The 19,422-nt window shown below is 42.3% G+C and overlaps 1 protein-coding gene across 1 annotated transcript in view; it reads left to right on the top strand.

Annotated features, from left to right (window-relative positions):
* Positions 1–3,502: 3,502 nt before the first annotated feature.
* The window catches only part of TRHDE (thyrotropin releasing hormone degrading enzyme), a 331,294-nt gene continuing 315,374 nt past the window's right edge, over positions 3,503–19,422 (top strand). Inside the window, exons 1-2 of the mRNA XM_074375395.1 lie at positions 3,503–4,407; positions 16,916–17,189. Of these exons, the coding sequence (XP_074231496.1) occupies positions 3,503–4,407; positions 16,916–17,189 (1,179 nt within the window). The remainder of the gene's footprint in view (positions 4,408–16,915; positions 17,190–19,422) is intronic.

The raw sequence follows: 19,422 nt of genomic DNA, 5'->3' as shown, positions 1-19,422 counted from the left end.
AAGAAAATAATCGTAAGTTATCCCAATGAGAAATGTGTTTCTGAGGCACTTTGGAAAGTCTTATTCCACTGCATGTCCCTAGCACTGGCGAAGTCAAACCATCTCCAATTTAGTGATCTACAGCACTGAAAACAACATCTTCATAGGAATATTGGTGAGTCATCTCTTTATTTTTTCTTAGGTACACAATGTGAAATTTTGCCTTTGGGGGGGGGGTTAAGGAGGGTGGAACAGACATTCTCTAAAAAATAAAATTGAAAAGTTATTTTTACCAAAGTGCTTGCTTCTCAGAAGTAGGTTTTATACTTCCGGAAATTAAAAAAAGAAGTCATGGGAACTTTTTGTAACATGGATATGAGAGGAAGAAATACTTACCCACTTGACCATGATATTGAGTTTACTGGGTCCAGTTACATTTTAGGGGAATCAGCATTTTAATGAGTTGTGTTCACTCCAGGTTAATAAGCTTGTGTCCACTCCACTTAGGTCCCCCAAAGAATCCATCCACTAATTTAATCACAGTCAGGAGAGACTTTACTAACTGGTGAATATATTCTTTAATTCTGAAATCTTTGAGAGTTGCCTTGTAGTAATTTTCAAAAGTACATGGATAAAATACAAAGAAGAACAGAAAAAGCCTTCTCTGAATCTTTTCTGGACTGATAGCATTTTAGAGAAAGGTCTTAAAGATCCTTTAGTGGGTAACCTCTTCATTTAAGTAGTGGTTCTTAGACTTCGGGGGCGGGGGGTGGGTGGTTCCAGGTCCCTCTGATAATCCAAGTGTGTTGAAGCCATGGATTTTAGATCAGTAATCCTGAATTGCCAGATTAGGACTCTAAGGTCAGAGAAGTTTGGTGAGCTGCTAAGAGTCACACAGCTCTTTCTGCCTGCCTGTAGTACGTTTCTCAATTCTGTGAAAACCAGCTAAGGCACCCTGACTCCTCAACTCTTAAAATGCATACAGGCAGATACATATGGACAGCAGGAGCACAGAGATTTAAAAACAGAGCAGAAAAAAGTAACTTGAACAGAATGTGGCATTTCCCTTGGTCTGTTGCTAACGGCCCACATACAACACGCAAAAAAAAAAAAAAAAAAAAAAAAGCCCCATCTAGGCACTTCTTTTTTATCAGCTTTTAAAAAGGATTCACGTGGACATTTAGAATGTATGGCACTGGAATTGTATCCCATCTGGGGATAAATGGCAAAGAGCTACAAGGAATAGGGCTGTGTTTTCAGCAGTTTTTAAGTTGAAGTTGATGTGTGTTTGGGCTCTTCTCTTTGGTCATGCTTTTAAAGCCAAACACAGTATTTTAATGTATATTTTCAGGACACAAAAGCTAGAGTGGTATTAAACATTCCTTTTTGTAGGAAAAATAATTATGGACATGATTTTTTAAAATGCCTCCAGGATCTGGAAATGTGAAAGAAACACGGGAAAAGGAATTACTTCATTCTTTTTATTCTGCACTTAAAAAAAATTGACTCTGAAGCCCATCACACTTTGTTTTATTAGAAACTAGAGACTCCTGCCTGTGAGCTGTTACCTTTGGGGTGTCTGTTTTCTGAATACTGTTCCAGTTAGAGTTCTTGACACAAATTCTATGGCTTAGGTATCCCATATGCTCATACACAACTCTGCACTATAATTTAAGACTTCTGCAAACTTAGGCGAGAATCGATGACCAGCCAATGGTCAGTGAACCTGGTTTGATGATCTTGCTGTCAGCAAACACTTCCTATTGATAACTGTTCTAAAAAAAGTTTAAACAACGTTCATGATAACACTGAAAACTCAAAAAAAAAAAAAAGTAATTGCGGCCAGGCGAAGTGAAAAACTGACCAATAACAGAATATACTTGTTGACCGTTCTAAGTCTAAAGTAATGTGGCTCATGTCTCCAGCTTTTTTTCAGCCTCAAGTTTTGGGTCCCGAAAATTATTACACTTTAGGTATTATATTTTAATCATTGCCTCAATCTAAAAAAAAAATTACTCGACGGGGGGAAAAATCTCTTTTCTTTAGCTGTTGCTTCCGGAGCCTTCTAATGCTTTCTTGCTAAACCTGATTTTCATACCGCACACCTGGACACACACAGTCTAATATACGTAGTCAGGCTCTGGAGAATTCATTTCCATTTACCAACAGTCCTCCAAACCCTCTGGCGAGCTTGATGGGAAATCTGAGACAGCTAAGTCTCCCCAGCAAGATCTTCTTTGCCTCTCGGCGTTAATAGCCGAAGGCTCCAACGATCCCTCCGCGGAGGCGCGGTGGGGGCTACAGAGTCTGGATGAGGGGTGACTGCGGGGCTCGTTGCGCTGAAGATTTACAATGTACTTCTTGCGGGCGGCTCAACAACCCCCTCTGTGGCTGTGGGTGTCTGGTGTGACAGAGCGGAGAAAAGCTCTCTAATCTCCCAGCGCCTGCCTCTGCCGCTCAGCCGCTCCCCTCCCTCGCGCCCGCCCTGCCTCCTCGCGCTCTCCCGCTCTCTCCTTTGCCTTGCGCTGGGAGTTTCAGTCCCCGAATGCAGCCAGAGTAGCTTTGGTAAGCTAGACCTGGAGCCTGTGTATACACGCTCACGCACACACACGCGCGCACACATGCACACTCACTCGCACACACGCACTCCGGCTTTCCCCACGGGGATACGGAGCAAACCCGGAGCTTCATCTACCTGAAGGGGATGGCCCGGCTGGACACTTCTTGCTCACGTGTCATCTCCGGAGGTCAGAGCAACGTCGGCATGGGGGAGGCTCGCTGTCCAGTTTGCAACCTCACGCTGTTTGCCGCCACCACTGCTTAAAGTATCCAGGCTGGAGGAGAAGGCTTCTCCAGGACAGATTCCCGGCGCAGCTCTGCGGCCCTGGGACTTCACCGGGCTGGTTCATCCCGGTCTCCTCCTCCCCGGCCATCCTCTCGTCCCTGGCTGGCTGCAGGGTGCATGGCTTGGAAGCCGCTGCCGCCGCCACCGCTGCTGCGAGCACATCCCACCCAGAGGACTGAACGCCGCCGCTGGAGTAGGGAGAGAGAGCGGCAGCCCTAACTTCCCTCTCCACCGCTCCCTGTCCTTGCCAGCCGAGGACCCGCTGGAAGCCTCCCGCGGAAAGCCCGGCGCTAGCTCCGCGCTGGGAAGGGAGAGCTGGGAGCCGCAGGCGCACAGGGGCGGGGGCAGCATGTGCCCGGGAGCCCGGCGCCCGCAGGAGAAGTAGCGCGCGCTGGGGCGAACGAGACGCTTTCCAAGTTGGGCGAGTCCCAGAGCTCGCCGCCCCGCGCCTCGGCCGCCGGTGTCCGGAGAGAGGCGGGGCTGATGGGGACCGCCGAGGTTGTTGTCGCCTGCGGCCAGAGCCCGTCTTAAAAGAACCCGGGCCAGTCTCCCCAGGGTCCCAGCTGGCGTCGCGCCCTCGGCCCGCGTGCGCTCTCTGATGCTCGCGCTGGGGGTGGCCCGGGTGGCCCGCCCGCGGGGGGTGCCGGAGGGGGCGGGGGAGGAGGAGGAGGCAGTGTGATGGCCCTGGACGGCGAGCGGGGGGAACAAGAGGAGGAGAAGAAAAAGAAGAAGAAGAAAAAGAAGAGGAAGAAGAAGGAGGAGGAGGAGGGGGCTCAGAAGAGCTGCTCACCCTTCGCCGCCACAATGGGGGAGAACGACGCCGCGCTCCGGGCCGGCGGCAGGGGGCTCTCGGACCCATGGGCAGACTCCGTGGGGGTGCGACCCCGCACCACCGAGCGCCACATCACGGTGCACAAACGGCTAGTGCTGGCGTTCGCCGTGTCCATCGTGGCGCTGCTCGCGGTCACCATGCTCGCAGTGCTGCTCAGTTTGCGCTTCGACGAGTGTGGGGCAAGCGTACCGCCCGGCGCCGACAGCCACCCTGCCGGCTTCCCGGGGCGCGGCAGCAACGAGAGCCTTCCGGGGTCGGCTCGGCGCAACCACCACGCTGGCGGGGGCTCCTCGCAGCCCGAGGCAGGCGGGGAAGCCACCCCTGAGACCTCGTCCGCTCAGCCGCCGTCGGAGGAGGAGCGAGAGCAGTGGCAGCCGTGGACGCAGCTGCGCCTGTCGGGCCACCTCAAGCCTCTGCATTACAATCTGATGCTCACCGCCTTCATGGAGAACTTCACCTTCTCCGGGGAGGTCAACGTGGAGATCGCGTGCCGGAACGCCACCCGCTACGTCGTGCTGCACGCCTCCCGAGTTGCGGTCGAGAAGGTGCAGCTGGCCGAGGACCGCGTGGCCGGGGCGGTCCCCGTGGCCGGCTTTTTCCTCTACCCGCAAACCCAGGTCTTGGTGGTGGTGCTGAATAGGACCCTGGATGCGCAGAGGAATTACAATCTGAAGATCATCTACAACGCCCTGATCGAGAACGAGCTCTTGGGCTTCTTCCGCAGCTCCTACGTGCTCCACGGGGAGAGAAGGTACGGAGGGAGGCGGTGCCCGGCACCGCCCCACCCAGCCAGGCTGCTCTAAACCGCTGGGCAGCGGGCGACCCCGGGGACGCAGTTAGGTTCCGATAACCGGAAGCGAGGGATGGAGGAAGGGAAGGCAGGGTAGGACCGTCTCACAGAACTATCCGGGTCTCCCAGATGCCTGGGTTCTCACTGCGCCAACTTCACAAACTCACTCACCAGTGCTAAATGTCACCCCTCTCGCCTGGGACTCCCTGCTTTGTCAAAGTTCCTTAGCTAGCCGGGGCACACAGCTCTTTTTTTTTTTTTTTTTTTAAAGGATAGTGTGTAATATGAGCGATGCCAGGCCAGGGTCACATCAAAAGTTGGCAAGTTACCGTCGAGGGAAAATGCGTGAGCGCGAGGTCAGGGCAGCCGCGCACCGGCTAAGAGGTCAGGACGGGGTAAACCGGGCAGAATCCTCCCCTCCCCCACCACGCCCGCTTCTGGCAGGCAGAGCAGAGGGTAGGCTTTGGCTTCTTGAAGTTTTCCAAAACTGCAAGTTGAGATACTGAGCAGTAAGAGCCAGTCCTGGTGACAGAGTAAGGGGAGTTGATGGCGGCGGCTGCCTTTGGCCAAAGCCAGCGAGAAATGTTTTTACCAGTGCTGCCAGCTCTGTCCTAACACACAGTGACTCGGGTTTGGTCCTGAGTTACTGCCTCTGAAAGTGACTCCAACGGTGAAAGGGGGGAAAACTAACAGCCAGCCCCTAATGCCTTGTTAGCGAGTGCCTTTAATGCTTTTTAGATTTGGGCTGTTTCCTGTTTCTTATTTTTTGAGAGTCTGTGGGGCTTTTCACCACTTGTTTAGAGTCCAACAGAACTGGGTTCGAATTCCAGCTGCAGCTCTACCTGTGATGAAGGTTTGAGAAAGCTAATGAACTCACTCGCCAGTTTCTGACAGTGACTACCGCTAGTGCTTAATGAGAACCTTATATTAACTCAATTTTACAAGAATCCTATGGGATATGTGTTCTCAACACTCCCTGTTTTACAGATGGGGAAATGGAGGCACTGAGAAGTCAAGTAACTTGTCACATAGTGAGCCTACAAAGCAGGGTCTAGACTCAGGCAGCTTGGCTCCAGAACCCACACTTTTAGTTTTAATTTGGGGATAATACTACTACTGTCCTCATGGGATTGCTGCAGGTGTCCATGAGTAAATGCGCAGAAAAGCACTTAACTGTGCTTGGCGTAGAGAATGCCCACCGTACTTGTTAGCTGTGCTGAGTGTCCCATGGTAGTAAGCCTTCAAGCTTATTGTTGAATTGAGTAAACAAGTGATTTGTGCTTTCTGCCCCAGCCTATTGCATTTAAAATCACTTTGATTAATTAAATGACTATAGGACCAGGGAACAACCAAAATGAACTTAAAAATGAAATCGACAACCTTAGAAGTGGAGGCAGTTTGGCGATTAGTAATGATGCCACTGGGAGAGCCTCCTCTGCTCTCAGGTGATTCTCACAACAGCAGAAAACTTGGGATCAGAGTAGTCCAGGTCAACTGCTGAGGCCAGAAGGCTTGTTAGTGGAGAGCTGGGACTTCAACTTTGGTTTTCTGATCCCTGGACCAGGGCTCATTGTGTCTAGAAACTCTCAGAAGTTGATACTGTGTAAGAAGCTGGGGGAAATTCTGCTGTGTTTTGGGAGAACACAGGAGTTTTATTATTTATAGAATGTGATGCAGTAACCTCATAGAAATAAATTGCCCAATGCTTTAGCCGTTATGTGGTTGTTCAAGCCTCCTATAAGTGAATGTATAAATTATTCACTTTCAGACTCCTAAGATCAGATGTGGATAATTTAAACCCCCTTCCACCACTTTCTCAGACGGATTCTAAAAAATACGGATTAAAAGGAATTTTAAAAACCCACAGTCATATCAGATTTGTGGGGAAAAAGGCAAATTTGCATGTTATGTCAAAGTGTCAGTAGTGGGAGTTGCATATCATTACTGATAAATCTTGCTGTGATGAAATAAATAACCTCCAACAAATCCTGTTTTTTGAGCCATGCCAAAATACATTTGGTGGAACTGAGCTTGTTTTGGTCAGTGCTTTCAAATTAATAGGGCTCTTAAAAAGACCAGATGGTTCTACTTGACCCATAACTGATTTCATGTAGCCTGGTGCATATTTGTATTCAAACTCTCTTCTTCAGTTTTCCCCGAAGATGTAAATAACTTAGTTCAGAGTTTAACCTAGTGCACATGTGGAACACAGGATTTGGCGTTTCTGGAGATCCCAGGATGGTTTTATTTCTAAACAGCATCTCAGAGAAAGTCTTTGTTCCTCTCTTTTTCCCCCCACCATCAATACCAGAGTGAATATGATAACTTCTGAGATGTTCCTACTGGGTTTGATAAGGCAAAGGAAGTTTAATCAACCATTTTACAATTATGCCAACACTACATATATTAAACTTCTTTTTGTTTGTTGTTAATCTGGCTACTTGGAGACATTTAAACAGAAACTTTTTATCAGGAACTCAGCCAGGGTTGGACTTTCATTGGTGATGATTCTGTCCCCCAGGTGCAACGTAAATTGACATTTTGGAATGCACTTTCCAAAAGGACACAGACGCAAACTCTACATTTTCATTTGATTGATGATTAAATATCTTGGTCTTTAGTTAGTCATAATTTTTGCCAATTTAATTATCAGAAAATTTCTGTAATGAAAATAAATACTTAATCTGCCAATGGGGAATCACACTGAGCAACTTGAAATAATTGAAAAGAGCAGTACCACCATTCGGTCCACCTTACGTAGTCTGTGTGGAAACAACTCCTTAATGCCTGGTCAGTCTGGTTCTTTGACTCATTCCCCAGAGTGCATGAGGAAAAGAATTTGAGTCAGATCAGGGCGGGAAAATTTGACTTCACTCTGTGCGCTATACCTTTAATGCCTGGAAGGTTTCATCCTCCATGAGGTTTTGGAGGGGCTGGTTTTGTCCTACAAGGAAGACTTACCTCTCCGGGTTCCCCTATTGCAGCAGAGAAAGGTTAGAAGACAGGCTCCCCATTAGAGCCCGAGGCTCCTCCACTTCCGTCAGATCCCCCACTCTCAGCTGGTCATTTGGCTAAACGGAAATTCACCACTTGTTGAAAATTGCAAACACATAAATTCTCTTAAATTTGAAATGTTTACACACAGCAGTAAATTATCTCCATTAAGCAAAAGATGTACTCACTTCTCCCTCAGGTGGGTGGCTAGCAGGCAGATACAGAGCGTGTGTGTTCACGCCGGGGCACCCTAGGGTGGCACATGCTTGCCTAGAACTCGGTAGCGTCTTCATTTACCTGAACTGAGCGCCGCTTTGCGGGAGCCAGATGGTGAGCATACCCATGTTCAAAGTAGGGTACCTTAATTTAGATCCAGATGGTCGGATTGAGAGAAGAAATTTACCCAAAGTAAATGAACATTTTATTCACTTTCAAAAGGGAGACGTTTTTCTTTGACAAACGTTGTTTGGGTCTGTGATGTGCCACGGTGACAGAAGACAGAATGAAATAGGAGGCCTTTTCCTAGCAAGGGTTATTTAGAGAGAAACCATGATTTTCAGGTAGGATAGGAGGATAATATTGTGGTTCTCAAGGAGAATTGCAAAAAAAAACTCCTTTGCAAGCATCTTATGAAGAGCGTAGAGGATTTTATTAGTAGGCATTAGATCATTTGTGGTATTAATGTACATAGTCTGGTGCCTTGTACTTTTTCTGGAATGAGTGAATAATTATGATATTTAATAAGAATAAGAAATCCACCACATTGTTTTTATGTTGAAAGCAGCCTCATTCCTCCCACTCATTCTGTGGAGGAGAAGACATCTTAGGATGAACAGTTTGGAGTACCTGGCTTTCTGCCCTTCTGTAGAGGGCTCTGAACTGAAAATCTGGGAGAACTGTTTGTTTCTGTGAAAACTTCTTTTTTTTTTTTAAATATGATTTCTTAATGGACTTAGCTCATTGTTTTCCTGTCAGGCACACATAACCATATGGCCAAACTGAGTCCAGTGCTGGATTTTGGTCACAATTCAAAATAACACCAGTAGACTAAATCTAGAAAGTATTGGGAAAAAAAAGTTTAGATGATTTAATAGTGACTCATTCAGGGAGGAAAATCCATACAGTTGGTGTTTGTCTTGCTGTGTTTTTTGATCACCCTGGGTAATAATAATAAAGGATACCTTATTCATGAAAGAGTTAAATGAACAACTCTAAACAGAGCCTATCTGCTCCAGATCGCTTTCAAGCAAAAACAGACCTGCAACTGGTTTTCCTGTGTTTGGTTTGCATAACATGTTTATTTCCTCAAGCAGTTTTTGCCACCATGTATGTGGATGGGCTTGGCATGAAAGTACAGGGCAACCATTTAGGTTTGCTTGAGGATGGTGATGACGTTTGGACGATATGATTACGAGAATAGGGTTCACTTCTTTAAGCATGATTTTAAAGAACGAGTAAGGAAGAAATAGTCTACCTTGAATATGTAAGTGTTTTCCAGCCTGTAGGGAAGGGCGTCCCTCCAACTCCTCAGGCTCATCCTCCAACCCACCGGCAATGATCATCACCTTTGCGTGTCCTTTACATCCTTTTGGATTGTCCATGGTGGCTGGGTTCCTCCCGAGATTTTCAAAGACGCATGCAATCCTCCTTCTTGCCACTAGAGAGTGGATGCTCTCTCCACCAGACAGAATTTTGCTACGTAGAATTTGAGGGACTATAAAGAGGCAAAACACTCATTGCCCTTGCCAGTTTTTTGGACAATACACAATGAGTCACAAACAGGCACAGCTGGATGGCGGTGGTGGGGCTGTGAGGGTAGAGTCAGGTTGGCACGATCTTACTGGGTGGGGCTGCATTGGGATAAAGGGGGCCAGGCTCCCCATTCCTGCCCTCCCTGCCCCCAGGTGTGCCTTCTCCGTCTCTGCTAAGCGAGCGGCCCCGGGGTTTAAGGAGCTCTGGCACTAGTTGTACAGGGACAGGGGTGAATTGATTCCTCCTTGTGCAGACCTTTGTGGATTTGCAGGGAGAAGTTTTAGTTTAATTATTCGAATCTCTCCCCATGATTACACAAGTCAAAAAAAAATTAGAGGATGGAAAAAGAATGAAGTTTTAAAATTACTGCTGTCGGTTACTCTATAACTCTTTTAACAATAGGATCGAGCCACTTTTGATTGTGTTGCTGGATTGAAAATTGTGTGTGCGCGCAGTGTGTTCAAGGACTCTGGAACCAGATTGCTTTGGTTTTTGTCATGACACTGCCACTTGCTGATCTTGGCCAAGTTTCCTAGTTGTTCTGTGTCTGACATCCTTATCTGGAAACTAGGGTTAATGATCTCCTATCTCATAGGGTTAATTGTGAGGATTACGTGCGTTAAGTAATAAAGCACTTCGAACAGTGTCTGACAACTGGTCAGCACATCTGTGGGTATGAAATATGATTGCAGGCAGGATTACACGGCTGGACATCTACTGTTTGAGCTGGAATCAGGTTGTTTAGGCTCAATGTTGGGTTTCCCCTTACTAGCAAGACAGGGGGAAATGGTCACTGTGGACATTCCTTCCACTACTGTTTGTTTTGTCCCCTGAGCAGAGTTCAGAAGACGGGGAGAGGGAGAGGCAGAGCCCTTCCACAGTGAAGAAGAGAGAGAAGGGAAACCCCACACTTGGTCCAGACACTGTGAGATGGAGAGGGTTGAGGGGGGCGGGAAGAGGATGTGAAACAAAAGGAACTCACAACTCTCTGCTTATGGCACTGCTGTCTATCAGCACTGAGAAAAGAAGAAATCAGTGACCCAAGGGCCGGGAAGGGGCCTTCCTTATCGCTGGAGGCCGGTACAGGAAATAGAAAAACCCAAGTCCCAAGGAAAAGGCACCTCAGTCATTAGATGCTGTTCTCAGGACTTTATACTTGAGTTCCACCTGTAGCAGAACTTTATAGAACATAACACTTTTTACAATATTAAACAAATGAATCTCAGAAACTACTTTATTTATTCTTATGAAAACCTAATATTATGGCTCAGGAAAGTAATTTTAGAGCATTCTTACTACTCTTCATCAGTGATGATCAAGTTACTCATTTTTGATAAGAGTACTTAGTGCATAAATAGGAAAACAATTATGAATATTATGCTCTGTTTTCATAACACGATTATTCACATATGCACCACTTCCTACATACATATTGCTGGCATTATTGCATTATGTTTTTAGTTTACTAGAATGGTTATTTAAAAAAATAAGACTACACGCTTGCTTATGGCACTGAATATTTAGCAGGAGCACTTCTCTTCTGAAATGGCAGAGTTTTAATGACTCATTGAGGTACATAAAAATACACAGCCTAAACAAGGACCCATTTTGGCTTAAAATGTTTTGTCATTGAGTAATAATTTGCATTTTGATGAACTACCTTAACTTTAAACGGGACATGTGTCACTTCCACGACCTTGTAGCTTTGTTTAGTTACTAAGTGATCCACTGGGTCACTTCTTTAGATCTGGAGAGTTTTTATTAGCGATCTGAAACTGCTGCAACGCTAGGCAAATTCTATTTGCAATCGCAAGTTCAGAGATCACTTTTCACCGTGCTGCACGTGTGGTCTGCGTCGATTTTTTGCCAAAACGGAAACCTCTCAAAGACTCCCTGCCAGTTGTGAGGTTCTCTTGGTTTTGGTGGATTCTGCCCTGAAATGTCATGACTCAATCTGAATACTAACAGTGACAATGCAAATGTTTGTTTCCTCTGCATATTTTAACTTTCTGGAAAGGCAAACTGAAAATAATGGAACACAAATTGTTTGTATCACATACTGTAATTTGTTGGCAATATCAACCAGTGTTTATGCATTACTTCTGCTGAATCTTACCATAATGACACAAGCAGCTTGCCTAGTGAACTTCCGCAGAAATAAGAAATCAATTCTTCAGAAGCAATGCAGAGATTTAGGCTCTCCTTCTGAGCTCAACCAAAATGTCAGATAGACAAGTTGTTAAGAAATCAAGTAATGTATTTTCGATAGAAGAGAATTAAACTACATGTATCTTATTCATATTTTTCTAGTTATGCTAAAGTGACATTCTTAGAATAACACTTTCAGGATGTCACTTTTGGAAGTGGATTTTTTTTTATGATAATAAGGGATTCATTAAAAGATAAAAAATGATTTGGTTTAAGAAAGCAGGAGAAAAACAGACAACAAAGTACTTTCCCCCCATTTCCTTCTGCCTCCTGCTGTTTAATTTTACTTCTTGCTGTATTTACATACATACATCGTATCCTTACTGTATATTAAAACATTCCTTCTTTTTAATTAATTTTTTGTGCTTTTTCCTATCTGGTGTACTGCCACCACCTCAAACTCCACCTCAAATTTACTCAGAAACCAAACTCACAATTTTCTACTCCAAATCACCTTCTCTGGAGGTCTCTGATGTTTTTAATGACAGTAAGCAGAAAAGAAGTCTCACTTCCACCAGTCGAAGGCAACCATAAAATAGATGCAGCGAAGACAAGATGGTATTTTTGAAACACAACAGACACTGTTGCCTGTTGAGGGCCCTGAGCCTGAAGCTGGCTCTCTTCGTTAGAAAGGAGAGTGTCAAGGGAGAGAGAGGTGTTAGAGATAGATGTGCAATACTGTGAGATCTGACAAAACCTGCAAGAGAGCAATGGGATGTTAACTTAATACATGAGTCAGAGTTTTTTTAAAGGCTTCTTTCCATGCTACCTGTAGCCAACTTGTTCACTACTGCATCCGTCTCTGACCCTTGGATTACTTCCTAGGCTTTAAGACTAATTCTTACACTTCTTGCTCCATAAAGCCTTCCTTCAGTTCTTTTTTTTTTTTATTGAAGTATAGTCAGTTACAATGTGTCAATTTCTGGTGAACAGCATCATGTCCCAGTCATGCATATATAGCCATATATTCGTTTTCATTAAAGGGTATTACGAGATGTTGAATATAGTTCCCTGTGTTATACAGAAGAATTTAGTTTTTTAATCTATTTTTATATATAGTGGTTAACATTTGCAAATCTCAAACTCCCAAATTTGTCCCTTCCCACCCCTTTCCCCCCATAACCATAAGATTGTTTACTACGTCTGTGAGTCTGTTTATTTTGTAGTTGAGTTTGTTAGTGTCCTCTCCTTCCTTCCTTCCTTCCTCTCTTTCTCTCTTTCTCTCTTTCTTTCCTTCTTTCCTTCTTTCTCTTTTAGATTCCGCATGTGAGTGATACCATATGATTCTTTCAGTGCTTAAGAGTGGTGGTTCCCAACTGGGTAATCTTGGCCTCGCAGGGGACAATCGCAATGTCGAGGCACTTGGATGGTTACAACTGGGCAGAGGGAGTTCTACTGGCCTCTAGTGGTAGAATCCAGGAATGCTGCTAACCTTCCTACAGTGCCCCATCATGACCCCGGACAAGGAAGAATTATCCAATCTTAAAATGTCAGTAATGTCGAGAATTCTGAATCACCAATGCTTATACTTCAAAGGGAAAAAAACAGAATCAGTAGTGCCAAAGGTGAGAAAACTTGCTACCTTGCTTTAGGGGAGTGTACTTTCTTCAGATATTTTCCCTCGTTGTCCTGGCTTTTTGTACGATACCTGTTTAGACGTATGTTTTATTTAATCAAAATATAAACTCCTTGAGGGAAGGAAGCATATATATTTATCTTTTTCTCCATGCTACTGAACACTCAAAAATGATGACTAAAAGAAGCAAACACAGTCTAGTTTTTGTAGTAAAAAGCTATTTAGCAGTAGTGTAATTTAATATTTTAAAAACATCTCGTCAAATTCAGGGACTAGTTTATTTCCGTTCAGTTACAGGATCTCAAGCTTGGAAAAGACCCTAAATGTAATCTAGCCCAACTGCTTTTCTTTTCCAAGGGGCTTGTTTTGATTTGCTAAATATTGAATTGAAATTCAATTGCAGTCGTCCTCAGGTGCCAGACTGTGAAATTGGTATTTCCTCATTTAGACATTATCAGAATATATGCCGGCCCTCAGTGCATAGATATACACCATGTGCATGAATTCATTAAGTACATTAATTGCAGAAAAAGTCACTAGATGATCTTTATGGTTCCTTTCAACTCTGAGAATCAGTGATTTAAATTGCAAGCCTTTCTAACATATTTACTTATAACGTGAGGCAAAAAGAGACTTGAACACGACATGCTTCTTCTGCATAAATATTTGGTTTATTAATTTCTTTCTAGCCCAGAGGTATTTAGATCTTCTGCACCTAATAAATTCCCTACCCTTTAATTACTTAATACCAAAGACACCTTTGGTTTTTACTTAATGACTAAATACATTCTCATTGCAACCTCTTGGTTGAAATCTTACAGAACTTTCCCCTAGTATTATTAGTTTTTTTTTATGTATATATTTTTATTTTTTCAGGTAGATTGCAAAGGCCTTAAGGACAAAATTGGTTATATCTTTTACAAAACCCTATCACGTACCTAATGTAGTGAAAATCTCACATATTTGCAGATGGTATCTATTTGTTCAAAGACTGAAATCGGAGTTCTCAGATACTTGAATATTGAAAGGGAATACTTTTTCTTATAGATTAAATTCCATAGGACCTTTCAAATAGCCTCAGTAGAGAAATATGAAACTCAGTGGACATTTTAATTAATAAGATTGAAGGTAAGATTCAGGAATATTATGTAAGGCAAAAGCACGTGAAGAGAAAGTTGTAAATGGGTGCATTTTAACTAAAAGTTACTGATATTTCATTAAGCAAAAACTATATATTAGTAGAAAACAACGAGGAAAAATATTACCAAGATGTTAGCAAATTTGGACAGAAGAACCTTTATTCCCAATAGTCAAATTAAAACATTGTTTATAAATTATGGCTAAAGATTTTATTGTTTTTGAAATACAGTTACCTTTTACTCAGACACAGAAAATGTGAATTCTAGACTCAGTTTTGCACTAATTGCCTGTGTAACTTTGGATAAATCACTTAACTCTCCCGGAACTAGTTTTTCATTTTAGCAATTTACGAGAGCTAGACAATTTGTTTCTAAGATTGCTCCCGACTTTAACCTTCTATTTTTCAGGAGATTTATAGTTAAAACTTCTTTTCTATATATTATCTCATTTTATCATCTTGACAGTTTTGTTAAGGGAGACCCCAAAAATGTTATTATTTTCCTTCTACTAATGAAAAAATAGGCTTCGGCAGTTAAGTGATTTGCCCAAGCCTGGTATGTAGCAGCCCAGCATTGTTTTCAAGATAACTCTCAAAACCCCTCTTTCTGAGACGAAGTATACAATTAATCCTAAAAGTGTCTTTTTTTTTTGCTATTTCAAAATTAAGCTTTTGGAGAGGGGAGGACATAGCTCAGTGATGGAGTGCATGCTTAGCATGCATGAGGTCCTGGGTTTGATCCCCAGTACCTCCATGAAGTAAATAAATAAGCAAAAATAAACCTAATTGCTCCCCCCCAAAAAACTAAGTTTTTAAAAAAGTAGACCCTCAGTGATACATGTAAGCTTCATAATTTTAAAAAACATTTACATTTCATGGTTTGAGCCAGGCATAGCCAGTTAAATTCCATACACATGTCAACCTCTATTGATTGGTAGTAACTGCCTAAAGTGCTGGGCTCAGAATGATTTTAAGGGCAAGTTTGGGCTCAGCAGAAAAGTGTGCCATGTGAGATTAACAGTGAACTCTGAGGGACGGAGAGTCGGCGGGGTGGGGGCGGGCAGCACCACTTATGGGGGAAGGAGCCTTTTAAAGAAATGACTGTAGCCCTCACTCATGTTTTACAAAGGGTCTAATATTGACTTGCCTTATCTCAGGTTTTAACTGGTATTATTAAAAAAGTTTAATTAACTTATGTCATGAATGTTTTCCCAAATAATGGCCCCCTTTTTAAGTTAAAAGAAGGTCCTTCTTAATTCAGTTTATCTCCACTCAGATTGGAGGCAAACCCCAAATATTTCCCAGAAGTTTCTTGATTAACTCCCGAAAGACGATATTGCAAAAGAGAACTGACAACTGTTTGTCTTAAAAGATGGAAATCCATAGTTAAGTGTGACAAAGAGACTAGGACAATAAGATAAATGTGGCATTTTATAATCTAACTTTGACACAGAATATAAAATAGACCCTGCTATAAATAAAATAGATAAAAAACAAATTTCTTCTGTCTAGCACAGGGAATTATATTCAACATCTTGTAGTAACCTATAATGAAAAAGAGTATGAAAACGAATACATGTATGTATATGCAAGACTGTGCCGTACTGCAGAAATTGATACATTGTAACTGGCTATATTTCTGTTTAAAAAGAAACAGCATATGATAATAGTCTAAATAATAAAATAAAATAAAATAAAATAAAATAAAATAAAAGAGGGTCCTTCTTAAAGTACTTAAAGTTTGAGTGTTTTCATTGGTAACCATAACAGTGAAAGAACGTAGAGAGGATGCTTCTGGTTAGAGTTTTAATGAGATGCATCTTTGTGGCTTGATCTGAAAACTTGAGGGCATTAAATATTTTATAAATACACACACACACACACACACACACACATATTGACAAGCTTCTTTATTCTACAGGTATTTATTATGTTAATTTACTTTATTATATTCAAGCATAATAATGCATAATTTATTTAGTAAATATCTATTGTGAGTAGTAAAAATCGGCGGTCTCTGGATCATTCTGTGTAAATGGATGGTACAGCACTCCAGGAAGGGCTGAAGATACTGTGAGTCAGTGCTGCCGTCTATTAACTGCCTGCTGGGCGCTGTTTATCTGTTCACAGTGACAGGTGCTTTACAGCCCCCTTTTCTATTCTGCTAAGCTTTACAATGCTTTTTAAGTTAGGCTTGATTATTTCTCTGTAAGCAGCAAACATCTACACCTTAGGGAAATTTAGTAACCTTCCAAGATGGTGCGGCTAAGAAGTGTTTCGGAGCCAGAATTCAGAGCAAGTTTTGTCAGGTTTCAATGTCCATTTCCTTAACGAAACCAGGCCACGTCTTGCTGAAGTTTGAGGACACGAATGTTTCTGAGTGATGGTCTATGTATTTGATGGCAAGTTTTGGATTTTGGCTTCACTGTCTTTACTTGGTTGTACAGGTTCAGAGAGGAGAGTGAGATATGCCAAAAAGGAGGACCATGATGTCCCAGTAATTGCCAACGTGATGACAATGGGTTGTTTTTCTATAAAGTGTCATGTTTTGTCTAATACATAGAGCTCTGGGTTTAGAGAATTTAATTGAGACAAAAACTTCCCCGAAGGATATTTATTGTTGGGGAAATACATATGATTTATGCTTTCAAGCTATTCATGCACTTAAGTTTGGTTCCAAAAAAAAGTATCCTGTCATTTGGCAAACATATATTATTTCATCAGCAGAAGCTGATGTTAAAGTGTCCATAGCTTAACTCGAGCCATACATGTGATTGAGAATGCCATTTTCTTTCTTCCAGATTCCTTGGTGTTACTCAGTTTTCGCCCACACATGCCAGGAAGGCATTTCCGTGTTTTGATGAGCCCATTTACAAGGCTACTTTCAAAATCAGCATCAGACATCAAGCGACCTACTTGTCTTTATCCAATATGCCAGTGGAAACGTCCGTGTTTGAGGAAGATGGATGGGTTACGGACCACTTCTCACAGACCCCTCTCATGTCCACATACTATTTAGCCTGGGCAATTTGCAACTTCACCTACAGAGAAACTACCACCAAGAGTGGGGTTACAGTAAGTATTTCGCGCTCGATGGTGTTTTTGGATGATGTGCACTGCTTTCTGGATTAACAGTGAATTGTTTCTATCTTTTCCACATCTTATGTCACTGAATTCTTTCTTTAATCCTTAGAAGGAAAATTATCTTCCTGGTTTTGAAGAGTCAGAGAGGAATGTCTCTTCTATACCCAGGCTTCTTGTTACTTTAACCACCTCCCCTACCCCTGCCATCCCTCCCTCTTCGTCTCCTGAGTGTCTCTGAAAAGGCTGTTGTCTCTTACGGGAAATGGCCCGTTTTTGTTTATACGCATTGGATAGAGTTGAAGCCCTCTGTGTGCACCTGTCTGATCTCCCTGCCTCATCTCCTCCCTTAGAGAGGATTACTGCCCCGAATCTGGAGGATGCCATTTCCAGGCATATTATCATTCAGTTATTAAGTATGTATCAGTCTATTTACAATACATTTCATGCTTTAAAATTACATATAAGTGGTTTTATAGTATAGGTACCATTCTGCAACTTATTTTTATTTCATTTCATTTTATTTTTTTGCTTCAAGTTATGGTTTGGGGGTTTATCTGAATAGAATCGTTGAATGAATACATCAAAATTGGTCACCCTCCTGTAGATGAACATTTAAATTTTTCTGATTTTCAATGATGAACAACAATGCTCAGTGAACTTTTTTTGTGCAGAAGTTCTTCTGCCAATGTGCTAGAATTTCTGTAAGGTGCAAAGCCTCTTTTAGCCCACAGCACCCAAGTGTAGAGAAATCTGTGCTCAGAGAAGGGCGATATATAGGCAGCCTAGAGAATTCACTCTCTGTATTAAATTTATACCAAGAATCAGTTGGATTCTTTATGACGATTCTTTGTGACACCATGGTGTTCGAGGCACTTTTTACTTGCTACTGTATTGCGTTAGTCAGGCTAAGTCAGGCCATGCTGACTTAACAACTTCCTCCTCATTTCAATGGCTTATAGAATACATGTGCATTTATTCTAGTTTTCATATCAGCTGTAAAGCAAGGTATTATAATTTCATCTTTCCTGATGAATAAAGTAAATTTAGATTTCAAGAGATTAAGTAACTTTACCAGAGTCAGAAAGTAAGCAAGTGTTAGCACTGCAGGACTGACTTCTATTGGTCTGATCCCAAATTTGGGACTCCTCATCCTCATTAGACTCCCTGTGCCTTAGGAGTCGTGTTTCACTGTTTCATCTCGGTGTCTGTGTGAGAATTCAGGTACTGACTCTCTCCAACAGTGGCCGTCGTATTCAGTGCCGCTCAACCATAACAGAAGAAGTGAATAAAAATCTGTATTTTTCTTCTGTAGGAAGTTCATAGCTCTATAATAACGTAAATTTTGAATAATGTATTTGGCTAAGTAAAATTTTCTCACTGTTACTTTCAATTGAAGTCACCGAAGAACCTATTTAAAAAATAAAATCTGCCTGCATACAAAATTAATGCCACTATTAAAGAACTGTGTATGGTGAGTGAATCCACATAATCATTAAAATAATACCCTAAATGCTGGCTCTAGGAGGCTAGGAGGAAGACATTTTTTTGCTCTTTAGGACTTATTTGCTAGGTTGAGTCCCTCTGATGTTTGTTGATGTCTCCTATGGGTACCTTCAAGGCTGCACATGTTGGACCATACACAGAAAAGGAACACTAAGACATCTTTCCTTTAACATCTTTAAAAGTTGATGACTGACTCGCTGTGGGTTCATTAGCAGCATAGGGTACATTGGAAATGTTTCTCCCTAGTATGTTTTCTTTAAAGCATCTTAAAAGTGTTCTCAGCTCTGCACAGTTATGCTTGTTGCTAAGTGATCCTTATTTAAAACCAGACACACTAATTATTTAGATGTGACTCTTATTAGAATTAAGAATTCCAGTAATTAGTAAACATTTTAAAATTCCTACTTAATAATTTTTATGTGGGAAAGATAAAAACATGCTACCAGAGAACGTCAGAAGGTCAACTGAAATAAAATTTTTGTTGTATGATCTAAAAATCCTAAGAATAGTAAAAAGGAAAACAAAACTGCTATTGGGAGCCCTTGTTTATACTGTGGAACTAAAGTTTAAAGCCTGGTTCTCTTTTTTTGTCACCCCCTTGGAAATCTAATCTATTTGCTTTTTATTGCCGTTCCTCTTTGTTCCTGGGAACACGTGGGAGTGACAATTCTGAACTTTTAGCAGCTGGAAGAAGTGGAAGTTTAGCTTTAGATTCTGAGGT

This window comes from Camelus bactrianus, chromosome 12 (assembly GCF_048773025.1).
Source record: "Camelus bactrianus isolate YW-2024 breed Bactrian camel chromosome 12, ASM4877302v1, whole genome shotgun sequence".
Classification (NCBI taxonomy): domain Eukaryota; kingdom Metazoa; phylum Chordata; class Mammalia; order Artiodactyla; family Camelidae; genus Camelus; species Camelus bactrianus.
Note: the sequence above shows the minus strand (reverse complement) of the source record. Positions and strands in the feature narration are given on the sequence as shown.